Source organism: Saccopteryx leptura, chromosome 10, assembly GCF_036850995.1.
Source record: "Saccopteryx leptura isolate mSacLep1 chromosome 10, mSacLep1_pri_phased_curated, whole genome shotgun sequence".
Classification (NCBI taxonomy): Eukaryota; Metazoa; Chordata; class Mammalia; order Chiroptera; family Emballonuridae; genus Saccopteryx; species Saccopteryx leptura.
In genome coordinates, this window is record NC_089512.1 from 50,884,426 (window position 1) to 50,898,782 (window position 14,357).

A 14,357-nucleotide genomic window follows, 5' to 3' on the forward strand; every position below is an offset into this window, starting at 1 on the left:
ACATTGGGGTCACTGGTTCAAAACCCTGGGCTTGCTTGGTTAAGGCACATATGGGAATTGATGCTTCCTGCGCCCCCCCCCCTCCCATTCTGTCTCTGTCCTTTCTTATCTCCAAAAGGAATAAATAAAATCTAAAAAAAAAATTACAAATGAAATCAGTCTAATATCAGAACCTGTTTCACTACACCATGCTGCCTTTCTCATGGACTAGTGCTTTCTAAGGGTCCTTCCAATACTTACTCTCTAGTTCTGCAAACCAGGGAATAATAACCATTCCTTACATTTGTATAGTGTTACATAGTTCACAAAGCACTTTCATAATACTTCATCTTATTTGATCTTTAAAAAAATCCTGTGAAATAGGGTTGATTTTAGCCCTGTGATTAGAAGGTATGTTGGTACTGTAATCCCAATCTTCTGACCGAAATGCAGAGCTCTTCCCACTAAATGCTCAGGGAACACTACAACACTGAGGCAGAAAAAAATTATTGGAAAAGCCCAGAAAAGTACAACCCCACAACCTAACAAGCCAGAAACTAAAATAAACCAAATGGCACATTTTTGGCATGACAGTAATTTTCATAATAGGTCTTCAAAAACACTCCAAAAATGCAAAGTGCCATTCTAATAATCAAAGAAATCCTTACCTAAAAAAATAAAAAACTGGCCCTGGCTAGTTGGCTCAGTGGTAGAGCGTTGGCCTAGCATGTGGAAGTCCCAGGTTTGATTTCCTGTCAGGGCACACAGGAGAAGCGACCATCAGCTTCTCCACCCCTCCCCCTTCCCTTTCTCTCTCTGTCTCTCTCTCTCTCTATCTCTCTTCCTCCCATAGCCATGACTTACTTTGAGCATAGTTGGCCTCTGGCACTGAGGATGGCTCTATGGCCTCACCTCAGGCGCTAAAGTAGCTTGGTTGATGATCAACAGAGAAATGGCTCCAGTTGGGCAAAGCATCGCCCCCTAGGGGGCTGGCTGGGTGGATCCTGGTAAGGCGCATGTGGGAGTCTGTCTCTGCCTCCCTGCTTCTTACTTAAGAAAAATAAAAATAAAATAAAAAAATTACTAATATTATTTGCATCCCAATTTGAAAATTAGCAATCTGTACCTGGTGCTCATACCCCATTACCCACACATTTCCATCTGCCCCTCTCTGCTCTCCAAATTCAACCCCTGCCTTTGTCTAATTCAGCAATTTTCAACCCTTTTCATCTCATGATACACAGACTAATTACTAAAATTCTGAGGCATAACAAAGAATATATATTTTGCTGATCTGACCAAAAAAATAAGTATAATTTTGATTGACTTTTGAAAATAATAGTAATTACCTACTCTTTTTGCTCCAAAGTGACTTCTTTAAAAAATCAGGTACTGCCTAATCAGGTGGTGGCATAGTGGATAAAGCGTTGACCTGGGACACTGAGGACCCACATTTGTAACCTGAAGTTCACCAGCTTGAGTACAGGCTCATCCAGCTTGTGCATGGAATCATACATGACCCCATGATTACTGGCTTGAGCCCAAAGGTCACTGGCTTGAGCCCAAAGGTTGCTGTCTTGAAGCCCAAGGTCACTGGCTTAAGCTCAAGGTCACTGGCTTGAGCAAAGTGTCACTAACTCAGCTGAAGCCCCCAGGTCAAGGCACATGAGAAAGCAATCAATGAACAAGTAAGGTGCCGCAACTACAAGTTGAAGCATCTCATCTCTCTCCCTTCATGTCTGTCTGTCCCTGTCTGTCTGTCTGTCTCTCTCTCACACTAAAAAAAAAAAAAAAAAAGTCAGGTACTTACCCTGTGGTGGTGCAGTGGATAAAGCATCGACCTGGAATGCTCAGGTTGCTGGTTTGAAACCCTGGCCCAAGGCACATACAAGAAGCAACTACTACAAGTTGATGTTTCCTGCTCCTCCTCAGCCCTTTCTAAATCTCTCTCTCTCCTCTCTAAAATCAGTAAATAAAATCTCTAATTTATTTATTTATTTATTGCTGAGGGAGAGGCAGAGAGACAGGAAGGGAAAGAGATGAGAAGCATTAACTCATAGTTGTGTCACTTTAGTTGTTCATTGATTGCTTCTCATACATGCCTTGACTGTGGTGTTCCAGCCGAGCCAGTGACCCCCTTACTCAAGCCAGCAACCTTGGGCTCAAGCCAGGAATCTTGGGATCAATTTGATGATTTCACACTTAACTGGCGATGACTCGGTCAAGCAGGCCAGCACTCAAGCCAGATAAGCATGCACTCAAGCTGATGACCTGGGGGTTTCTAACCAAGGTCCTCAGTGTCCCAGGTCAACGCTTTATCCACTGCACCACCACCAATCAGTCAATAAATAAAATCTTTTTTAAAAAAAACCAAGTACCTATGCTTGTATATGAGTATTTTGGTTACCAAGAATTAACTAATCAGATACAAACTTATTATGTGATGTGACCGATAAGATGCAACTCTATTATATGACCTATATATACCTATGGCTCAAGACAGAATAGTCACATCAGACAGCTATTGTTGTGTTGGCTGTTGTCTTATTTTTATTTGACAGTCTAAGGGAAAAGAGGTTAGTATCCCTGATTAAATAGTCAGGAATTGCATGTTTTACATGTTCTTCCAGTACGCTGGTTGAAAATCCCTGGTCTAGTTCTTTTCTCTCTGAAATACATTCAAAGGGTAAGCAATAAAGAAGTAGAAAAGTAGGAAAGGGAAAATTTTAAGCAAACTGGGAAAACATGAAACCAACATGTGAATTAAATGACAGAACTGGAAAAATATCCACATTTGTGCTGCCTGTCACCACTCAGCCAAATAAGTAGAGACAAGAATTGAATCTTTGTGGGTGCTTTATTCAAATGGCTGGCAATCTGAGAAGATAGAGGTTTTGTACTCAAAAAACCATCTTAACACCTTGTCTCAGCCAACTGTTTTATAAGGAGAAGAAAAAAATAGGTAAGGGGTTTGGATTTTAGGGAGAAGTTAATTAGATAAAGTTGCAGTCCAGGGATCTTAAAGCATTTCTTCATCTGCTGACCAGTATCTTATCTTGTCAGTGGGCCTTCCGTCCTTGGAGAATCAGGGGATTAGATACCATTGTACAGTATTTGTCGATCTCCTTGGCCTGTGGCACAAAGGTGGGTTGCTTGCAGCTTCATGAGGTTACATAGGCCTATTCGTGTATCCAGCTTTTGAAATAAAGCTTTTACTTACATTAATCATTAATCCTATTGACTATAAGGAAAAGCTACTTTACTAAAGCTAAATTTCTAACTCTTGAGTTCCCCCTGTCAATAAGAAGTTCTGCTGACTAAGATAGTGTGCAGTGAGAATAGTTGGAGATGATAATGCAGGACTGCTGCTGATAGATCAGCCACCATCCTGAGGGTAATGCAAACCCGTGGGGGGGTACCTTGGAAATAGCCCAGGTTTTCCTTTTACAACTGATGCTGATAACAGACAGTTGAATCGGAATGTAAGCAATTTGGAGGAGCTGTGGTGCCACTCCAATCCATATACTAAGAAATATCGCCTTGTACCTATAGAGGCAGTGACGACAGTCACCTTTTCCAAGACCCCTGACTAACCTGTATAAACCCTGCTCAATCCCTCCCTGGCCTCCCACAGGGCTTTGGTCTGTTTCAGTCTGCCTACACCCAGGTGTTTTAAATAAATTTTCCATTTGGAGCATACCAGCCTTGTGTTTCAGTTCGGCTCTCCCCAGTGCCCACTCATAGACCTGGGAAGGGGTTTAGCCTGTCAGCTATCTCGTGTGGGATAAGGCAGTCCAGCTGGAGTTCTCTTTAGGTCTGACCTAGTGGGGGGTTTATACCGACCTGCCACTTGCCAAGACTGAAAATACGCTTTTCCCCCTCCCCAGTGGGCCAACCCCCCAGTTTCAACCTTTCAGCTGCATTGAGACCACACTTCGGAAATCTCTGAAAAAGATTAGGAATTTTGGTTGTTCAAAAATTAATTAGAGAAACTAAAGAACCTAGAAACAAATCCTCACATATATGGTCAAATGATTTTGACAGTTGCTAAAACCAGTCAATGGAGAAAAGACAGTCTTCTCAACAAATGGTACTCAGAAAATTGGTAATCCATGTGCAAAGGAATAAAATGTTGGACGCTTACTTTGTACCATGTAAAAAAAAAATTAGAAAAAGCTAAGAACTATATGATTTCACACATAGATGGGATATAGAACTGAGACTCGTGGACACAGACAAAAGTGAAGTGTTACCAGGGGGAGGGTGATGAGGGGGAAGGGAGTAAAGAACAAATATATGGCTATGGAAAATGATTTGACTTTGGGTGATAGGCACACAATACATCAATAGTTCAAATACTATAGAGATGTGTACCTGAAATCTGTGTTCTTATGGATCAATGTTACCCCATTAAATTTAATTTCTAAATAAAAATAATTAAAAAAATAATAATGGCACTGATGCTCTCCATCTCTGGAGCATGCCTCGCCTTTCCCTTTCCCTTCCCCCTCCTCTCTCCCCAGGCACATTACCTTTGCCTTTCTCTTTCACAAGTGCCAAGGGCCCTTCTTTTGCCTCTGTAACTTGTTTCCTGAGCCTATGCAGCCCAGCTAGCTTGCTTCATACCACCTCTGTGACTTCCTAAATAAACTTTAGTTTATAATTTTAAAAAATAACAATGGTATGGAATATGGACTTAATGATCCAGAGCTGTGCTCTTGGTATATACTCACACACAGGGGTGCAGGAAAAGGAATGAGTATGGGGTAGAAGGCAAAGTGTTAATTAAGTTTGAGATACAGTGAGTTTGATATAATCAGGACATCTAGAGATTTTGCAGTTAGAAAGTACTGCGAGTATACCTAATAGTGACTGAGTTCATAATGTTTATAGAAAAGAATGACTATAACTCTGGAGAGGGCAGAGATCTGCAGTTAAGAGATCTGGGCATCATTCACCCAGAGACAAGAACATCAAATGGTAATAGTAAAGGGACACACTCTTTCATGGAGTATTTACTGTGTGTCACTTTTAGGAGTGAAAGTTTTAGTTCACAAATCTCTTTTTTACCTCTGTTTTTTTTTTAGAGAGGGAGAAAGGAAAGGAGAGAGAGAAGCATCAAGCTGTTGTTCTACCCATTTATGCATTCATGGGTTGATTCATGTATATCTCTGACCAGGAATGAACCCACAACCTTAGTGTATCAGGATGATAATCCAACTAACTCAGCTAACTGGCCAGGGCTTTTTTTATTTTTTGTATTTTTCTGAAGTGAGAAGCAGGGAGGCAGAGAAACAGACTCCTGCATATATGCCTGACCAGGATCCACCCAGCAAGCCCACTAGGAGGCGATGCTCTGCCCATCTGGGCCATTGCTTTGTTGCAACTGGAGCCATTCTAGCAGAGACTAGAGGCAGAGGCCATGGAGCCATCCTCAGTGCACCGGGCCAACTTTGCTCCAATGGAGCCATGGCTGCAGGAGGGGAAGAGAGAAACAGAAAGGAGAGGGAAGAAGGGTGGAGAAGCAGATGGTCTCTCCTGTGTGTCCTGGCTGTGAATCAAACCTGGGACATCTACATGCTCCGCTGACACTACCGCTGAGCCAACCGGCCAGAGCTCTTTTTTACCTCTTTAACTTATCTGCTCCACACCATCAAATATTGTGTCCATTAGTTGTTTCACACTTCTATCATGTTTCACCTAGATTGCACATTTTGTATTCAGGGATACTTTTAAAATTCTTTTGGATACTGCAATACAGTAGCTTTCCCTTATCCAGTTTTACTTTCTGTGGATTCAGTTACCTACAGTCGACCACAATCCAAAAATATTAAATGGAAAATTCCAGAAATAATTCAAGTTTAAATTGTGCACTATTGAGTAGCATGATAAAATCTCACACTGAGACATCAATATAACTTTTATTACATTATATTGTTACTCTATTTTATTTTTTTATTGAGAGGAGGGGAGGCCACGGCCCTGAACCTTGTTGGGACCCACCTGGCAAGTCCTCCTACCAGGCAATGCTCTGCCCATCTGGGGCCCTTACTCAGTTGCAACTGGAGCCCTTTTTTAGCGCCTGAGGCAGAGGTCATGGAGTCATTCTCAGAGCCGGGGCCAACTCGCCCTGAGCCATGGCTACAGGAGGTGAGAAGAGAAAGAGAGAAGCAAGAGGAGGAGGGCTGAAGAAGCAGATGGGCGCTTCTCCTGCATGCCCTGACTGGGAATCAAACCCAGGACACCCACACGCTGAGCTGACACTCTACCACTGAGCCAACTGGCCAGGGCCACATTATATTGTTATTCTATTTTATTATTGTTGCTAATAAATTACTATGCCTAATTTATAAATTAAACTTTATAATAGGTATGTATGTATAGAAAAAAAGATAGTATATATAGTTTGGCACTATCTGTGGCTTCAGGCATCCACTGAGCATTTGGAACACATCCCCCACAGATAAGGGGGACTACTGAATCAGACTCATAACTGACACTCTGTTAACAATAAATAATAGACGTGACTACACAACCAAAAGAAGACTACACGACCCAAGCCAGATAAATAAGAATAAACCATTTTAGCCTGGTCAGGTGGTGGCACAGTGGATAGAGTGTCAGCCTGGGATGCTGAGGACCTGGGTTTGAAACCCCGAGGTCACCAGTTGAGTGTGAGATCACAGACATGACCCTACGGTCACTGGCTTGATCCCAAAGGTCGCCGCGCCGGCTTGAGCCTAACGTCATTGGCTCAGCTGCAGCTGCCTGGTCAAGGCACATATAAGAAAGCAATCAATTAATAACTAAGGTGCCACAACTATGAGTAGTTGCTTCTCATCTCTCTCCCTTCCTGTCTGTCCCTCCATCTCTCTTGCTTAAAAACAAAAACAAAAAAAACAACACCATTTTATAGGTAGAGAGATGAAATGTATGGCCCATGATAGTTCCTGCCAATCAGCTACAGGGTGTCCACTATGATTTAAGTTCCTTACATGCAGTTCACTTCTCTATGGCCACTACCAGGATTCTCAGGGAGCTTCCACTTATCCCTCGTGTCTAAAGGTCACTCAAGCAATGCACCATTCACACTGTTAAATCCCAAACACAAGGCACAGGATGGATAGGGCAGTTATAACTTTATTGAGGTTCTCTTTAAAATGTTTCACAGTAGAGACCACAGCCTGCAGGGGAAGCAGCTTCCTAAATGTTATCTGCCCAACAACCCAGAGATTGAAGTATAACATGGTTTACTCATTATCTCTTTCAGTCTTGTTGGCTAAGGGGTAATGGATGGAAATACAGAGAATACAGTTTCAGTCTTAAAAGAAAAATCCTGAAGGGCTTCGACTTAAATTAGCTGAAGTTTGTTTTACAGCTGTCCTTCACCCAGTTCCAGCCAACCAGCAATAAGTTAAATACAGTTTTGTCACCTCAGCTGATGACAATAGTAGCAGCTTTCCAGAATTTGGGCCTATTTTGCACTAGCTGCCAACATCATGTCTGCCAAGATTTTTAGAACAGCTCCTCTGCCCTCTCACTGCTCTGGATGGGAGGGCCAGGCTTCATCTCAGAGATCAGTCCATCAGGCAAGCTTCATTTACGCTTCTTCTCCTGTGTGCTGGTGAACCAAGAGTCTAGGAGCTTCTTGCTGTAGTATAACTGCCAGGCATGCACTTGAACCACCAGCACCAACACTAAGTACATGACGGAGACAGCAGAAAAACCAAAGAGGAAGCGGTAGGCCTTGCCATGGCGATAGAGCTGCTGTGCAGCAGGGAACATTTCCATGCTGCCATAAATGAGGGGAGCGATGGAAAAGAGCCCCATGCTGATCATGGAGAGCACCAAGTAGCTAATGTTGTTGCGGGGGAAGGAGAGAAGGCCCAAGAGAGAGGGCACAATGCTCAGCAAATATGGGTACTCCCACTGATAGGGCATGGCCACCTGGTCGTGCGACAAGAGCCTCAGATGTCCCACACTCATCTTGGCAATCAGCAGCAGCCATATGACCAGATGCACGTAGATCAGCTTCTTGATTTCATACTTGAGGGTCACACTGTGGGGCAGAGCAAAGGAAGATGTACCTTTCATTCAAAATTTTCTGACCAACTACATCCCAGGCAAGTATACTGGACAATGGGAATCATGTGAATAAAATATAGTTCCTGATCAGAGGCTGGGCACAAGGAACAGAAGAAAAATAAATAGAAATAAACAGAAAACAACCTGGAAGAGCTCTAGTAAATATATGTTGCAAGACACATGGGATCACAGGAAGCAGTAATCACTTCTGTTTGGGATGGGACCTATGAGAAGGCTATTTAGAGGGTGATATTTAAGCTAGGCTCTGTGGGGTAAAGGAGATGGGCATTCCAAGCAGTGATAATTGCATGCAGGCAAAAAGACATAGGCATTTGTGTTCCAGGAAAGGCAGTGGTATGGCAGGAATATATCGTAGGGAGTAAGGGAATAGCAGGAGGAATAGCAGGATATAAAGTTGCAATGACTATGAAGAGTCAGTTTAAAGGCAGGAGAGTAACCCAGAGCTGTGTATAGAAAGATGACTCTGACTGCACCCTGGGAGAACAGCCTGGAGGAAGGAGGTTTTGGCAGTGAGGAAATAAGCTCAGGGTGCTCATACTTCTCCAGCTAGGGTAGGCTGTTTCATCTGAAGGAAGGATGTTGTTTCTTACTCTTCTAACTCTCTCAGGTCCTAAAAGTATCCTCTTCACATCCTGGAGGGCAGTTTCTGCTCTGGGCATGCACAAAAATACCTCTTTGGGTTGTGAGGTACCCTTACTCAGGGGTCTTAAGGATAACAATGAAGTGAGGGTCCAAAGAGCTTGTCATTCTTTAAAACTCTGGAGAGAAAGATGCAAAAAACATTCTGGGAGTGGGTTTTAGGAAAGAAAGTATTTTTTAAGTTTTTATTTTAAAAATGTTCATTATGACCTGACCTGTGGTGGCACAGTGGATAAAGCATCGACCTGGAATGCTGAGGTCGCTGGTTCAAAACCCTGGGCTTGCCTGGTCAAGGCACATAAGAGAGTTGATGCTTCCTGTTCCTCCCCCTTTCTCTCTCTCTCCTCTCTAAAAAATAAATAAATAAATATTTTTAAAATTTAAAAATAAATAAATAGAAGTGTTCATTATGCCTGACCGGGTGGTGGCACAGTGGACAGAGCATTGGACTGGGACGCGGAGGACCCGGGTTTGAAACCGTGAGGTCACCAGCTTGAACACAGGCTCATCTGGTTTGAGCAGGGCTTGCCAGCTTGAGCCCAGGGTCGCTGGCTTGAGCGGAGGGGCAGGGGTTCACTTGATCTGCTGTGGCCGCCTGATCAAGGCACATATGAGAGAGCAGTCAGTGAACAACTAAGGTGCTGCAACGAGGAGTTGATGCTTCTTGTCTCTCTCCCTTCCTGTCTGTCCCTCTCTCTGTCACACACACAGAAAAAAGTTCACTATAGGCCCTGGCCGGTTCGTCACCTGAAATGACAAGGTTGCAAGTTTGAACCCAGGTCAAGTGCACACACAGGAAGAGACCGTTGAGTTCACAACCAAGTGGAACAACAAATGAATTCCCTTTCTCTCCTTTACTCTGTCTCTTTAAAAACAATTTAAAAATGTTCTCAATAGAAAGTGCAAAAAGGTAGGAAAGCCAGTCATCTCTAGACTTCCAAGATTCATGAAGACAGGGACCAAGTTTTTTTTTGTTTTGTTTTGTTAATAGGCTTTTTTATTGAAGATAGAACATGCATACAAAGACCAGGTCTGCTTTTGCTTGCTAGTATATCCTCAGGGCCTCGCACAAAATGCATGACTGACAGAAGCTCAAAAAACATTTGTTGAAAGGGAAATGTGGAAATACCCCTTAAGTGGGGGGTGTTTATTAAATATATTTTAGGGAGGGAAAGCCTGGTCTTTAAGGCCCATAGTCCCCCAAAAGACCCCAAATATAACAGCTACCACGTGTTGTGAAGACTTGTATTTTGTGCTAGATCTTACACTCGTCCTTCATACGAATTAGTAGCTCACAGCCCTAAAAGGTCGATTACTATTTTCCTTCTGCAGGTGAGGAAAGTGAGGCTCAATTAGAATTAGGTCCTCGAGGTCAAACAAGGGGCCAGCATCACTGTGATTGGAGCAACCCAGCCGAGTCTGTACCCCTTCACGGCACAAGGGGTAGACCCATAGGAGCGAGTGCGCTTTCCAGGATTGGGGAAAGGCCCTGGGTCGTCACGGGAGGAGGAGACTTGGCAGGTGAGCGGTGACTGTCCGGGGAGTAACAGCCTAAGGCCGGGGGGCGTCGCTTCCCAGGCCCTGCAGGCTCCAGGGAGAAGGCCTCCGTGCTCCGTGCCTCACGTCATACCTCATTTGATAGTGCATGGCGACACGCTCCCGGTGCTGGAAGTCGCTGCCGTCGCTGCCAGGAGCTCGCGGGCCCGCCCGAGACGCCATCGGCCCCGCCCAAAACACAAGAGCCCTTCACGCCGATCCACTGCCCCTTGCAGACCCTATTCACGCCGTCTCAGCTCCGGAAACGCAACAGTCGCACGGTTCTCTGAGAACAACTTCCGGCCTCTCTATCTCAGGAGGACCGACTCTGTGATCAATCTCCTGCTGCGCACGTGCACGCTTTACACGCTGCGGTCTCTCCCGGCCCCGCCCTCCTCTCCAATGGAGGGCGCTGGAAATTAACCACGATACGCCAAGACCGGTCTCGCCCCGCACTTACATGTTTTTGCCTTCTGTTTGGATCGGAGCACTTTTGAACACTTTTACTTTCTTGAGCTCTAATGTGAGTTTGAGGGGCCGCTGTCCTCACTTCACAGTGAGGAATCTGATTTTGTGAAAGCTCACACCACACAATCTCGTATCTACCTATGGATTACATAATCGTTACAAAGAGAAAACGGTATCTTTGGAGACAACTTTTGCACATCCCTTTAACCAAGCAATCAAAGTTAACTTGAGCAGTAATGACACCTTATACTTCTGATTCACAGCATCAGTTCTGTGATATTCCTGCCAAAGATACTTAACCTGGATCTAATCATGAAGAGATGACATAAACTAAAATTGAAGGATATTCTACAAGATAAATGGACTGTACTTTTCAAATATCAAGGTCATTAAAGAAAAATTATGTAGAGAAAGAAAGTTGAATGGTGGTTGCCAGGGGCTGGTAGAGGAGGGAATGAGTTGTTTAAAGGGTATGGACATGGAAAGGGCGATGCAAACCGTTCTGGAGATGTATGTGTTGTTGATGGTTTGTGTAATAATGTGAAAGCACTTAATGTCACTGAACTGTACACTTAAAATGTTTAATTTTATGTTATGTACATTTTACCCCAATAAAAACATTAATGCATAAAATAAAAATTTCAAGTTATGCTAGCTGAAAAAAATTCAGCATCTTTTTATATGTTTAAGGGTCATTTCTATTTGATTTCCCTGAACTGTGCTCATATTCTTTGTCCATTTTTCTACTCTTTTTTTTTTTTTTTTTTTAGAGACAGAGAGTCAGAGAGAGGGATAGACAGGGACAGACAGGAACGGAGAGAGATGAGAAGCATCAATCATTAGTTCTTCGTTGCAACACCTTAGTTGTTCATTGATTGCTTTCTCATATGTGCCTTGACCGCGGGCCTTCAGTAGACCTAGTAAACCCTTGCTCGAGCCAGCAACCTTGGGTCCAAGCTGGTGAGCTTTTGCTCAAACCAGATGAGCCCACACTCAAGCTGGCGACCTCAGGGTCTCGAACCTGGGTCTTGGGCATCCCAGTCTGACGCTCTATCCACTGCGCCACCACCTGGTCAGGCTCTACTGTCTTCTTCATTTAAATATAGATAAAAGAGAGAGATGGGGGAGACAGAGAGAGGGATACTACTGGCCTCTTATCTATACTATTAGCTGCAATATATTTTTCCTATTTATTCTGTGTCTGACTTTACTCATGGTATTACAAGTTTTACATGCTGAATTATTTTTAATGTAGTTGAATGTACACTTTTTTTTTGGCTCCTCAATTTTGAGTCGTAGCTTGACCTCAGCTCCAAGGTATTTCAAATGATTTTATGCTCTTCAGAGTTGAGAACAATGCTCAGACATCTGCCTTGCCCATTAGAATGTGATCTCCTCAAAGAGAGAAGAGCCAAAAAAGTGTTCCCATTATCCCACTATGCCTGGTCTAGTGTAAAAACTCAAGCAATGCTGCTGAAGTCCTGGCAGGATAGCTAGCTCAGTTGTTTAGAATGTAGTCCTGATACACTAAGGTCAGGGCACAAAAAACAAGCAATGAATACATAATTAAGTGGAACAACAAATTGATGTTTCTCTTTCTCCTTTCTGCTCTCTCTAAAAATCAATTAAATAGTGCTCGCTTCGGCAGCACATATACTAAAAATCAATTAAATAAAATTTTAATACCACTGAGTCAAAACCATCCTTTTCTCTTAAGCACTGTGAAGAATCCTCAGGTTCATGGAGCCATTCTCCCATTTCTTCCCTTCTCCCCTAGGCTCCCCCCCACACAGATATTCTCTGTCTTTGGCTAATGGTTATCTTTACCTTTATCTTTATTGTGTGTACTCTATGATGTGTACCCAGTGTTCATCAGGGCCAGCCTGCTTCTTCTTCTTCTTTTTTTTTTTTTTTTTGTATTTTTCTGAAGCTAGAAACGGGGAGAGACAGTCAGACAGACTCCCGCATGCGCCTGACGGGGATCCACCCGGCACGCCCACCAGGGGGCGATGCTCTGCCCACCAGGGGCCGATGCTCTGCCCCTCCGGGGCGTCGCTCTGCCTCGACCAGAGCCACTCTAGCGCCTGGGGCAGAGGCCAAGGAGCCATCCCCAGCACCCGGGCCATCTTTGCTCCAATGGAGCCTCTGCTGCGGGAGGGGAAGAGAGAGACAGAGAGGAAGGAGAGGGAGAGGGGTGGAGAAGCAGATGGGCGCTTCTCCTGTGTGCCCTGGCTGGGAATCGAACCCGGGACTTCTGCACGCCAGGTCGATGCTCTACCACTGAGCCAACCGGCCAGGGACCAGCTTGCTTCTTAGTCATTCATTTGCCTATCATGGGACACCAGTCACCCTTGAATGTTCAATATATGTTTGAGGTGTGAATGTCCAAGGGAGGGGCCACAACTCTGCCCCAGAACTTTATCCCTGAAGTATTTGGGGGCTTAGGGGTGTTTCTTTTTTGTTTGTTTGTTTTTTAGAGAGACAGATAGACAGGAACAGACAGGAAGGGAAAGAGATGAGAAGCATCAACTCATAGTTGCTGGTAACTTACTTGTTCATTGATTGCTTTCTCATATATGCCTTGATGGAGGAGGGGGCTCCAGCTGAGCCAGTGACTCCCTGCTCAAGCCAGCGACCTTGGGCTTCAAGCCAGTGACCCTGGAGTCATGTCTATGACTTCACACTCAAGCTAGCAACCCCATTTTCAAGCTGATGAGCTGGCGCTCAAACCTGATGAACCTGTGCTCAAGCTGGCCACCTTGAGGTTTCAAACCTGAGTCCTCAATGTCCCAGGCTGACATTCTATCCACTGGTGAGTCCCCTGAAGTATTTGTTTATATGTTTCTTCTGGCTCTTGGCCTTAAATTTAGTGATTTGTGTTCTTGTCCCCTCACCTTGCTCATTCTTTTCTCAAATCCTTTGCCTTGATATTTCCTTTGCCTGGGCTGGGGGTGGGTGGGTGGGAGATGTTCCCTGCCCACCCCCACTTCAAAAGACTGGCTTCCAGGCTCAGGCAGAATGCTGTAGACCAGTGGTCCCCAACCTTTTTTGGGCCACGGACCGGTTTAATGTCAGAAAATATTTTCACAGACCGGCCTCTAGGGTGGGACTGATAAATGTATCACGTGACCAAGACAGGCATCAAGAGTAAGTCTTAGTGAAATAAGTAAATCAGAAAAAAACAAGAACTGCAGGATTCCATACATTGGTGGGACATAAAAACGAGACTAAGAGACATGGACAAGAGTGTGTGGTTACGGGGGGAGGGGGAGCGGGGGGGAGGGAAGGGGGGAGAGGGGGAGGGGGGAGAGAGGCACAAAGAAAACTAGATAGAAGGTGATGGAGGACAATCTGACTTTGGGTGATGGGTACGCAACAGAATTGAATGACAAGGTAACCTGGACATGTTTACTTTGAATATATGTACCCTGATTTATTGATGTCACCCCATTAAAATAAAAATTTATTTATAAAAAAAAAAGAGTGAGTCTTAGATGGATGTAACAGAGGGAATCTGGTCATTTTTTAAAAATAAAACATCTTTCAGACTTAAATATAAATAAAGCGGAAATAATGTAAGTTATTTATTCTTTCTCTGCGGACCAGTACCAAATGGCCCATGGACCAGT

The 14,357-nt window shown here is 44.0% G+C and overlaps 1 protein-coding gene across 1 annotated transcript; it reads right to left on the reverse strand.

Annotated features, from left to right (window-relative positions):
- Positions 1-7,099: 7,099 nt before the first annotated feature.
- On the reverse strand, positions 7,100-10,575 carry JAGN1 (jagunal homolog 1). The gene is made up of 2 exons (XM_066351494.1): positions 10,355-10,575; positions 7,100-8,038 (listed from the first exon to the last, which is right to left on the reverse strand). The coding sequence occupies exons 1-2, from the start codon at positions 10,441-10,443 to the stop codon at positions 7,576-7,578; spliced, it is 552 nt and encodes a 183-aa protein (XP_066207591.1). The 5' UTR covers positions 10,444-10,575; the 3' UTR covers positions 7,100-7,575.
- Positions 10,576-14,357: the final 3,782 nt, after the last annotated feature.

What these genes read in the sequence shown, in the direction of transcription:
- JAGN1 (XM_066351494.1), bottom strand. Translation starts at nt 10,443, where the DNA reads ATGGCGTCTCGGGCGGGCCCGCGAGCTCCTGGCAGCGACGGCAGCGAC. An exon ending in GCCATGCACTATCAAATGAG is followed by an intron (nt 8,039 to 10,354) that starts GTATGACGTGAG and finishes TCTGCCCCACAG; the next exon opens with TGTGACCCTCAAGTATGAAA.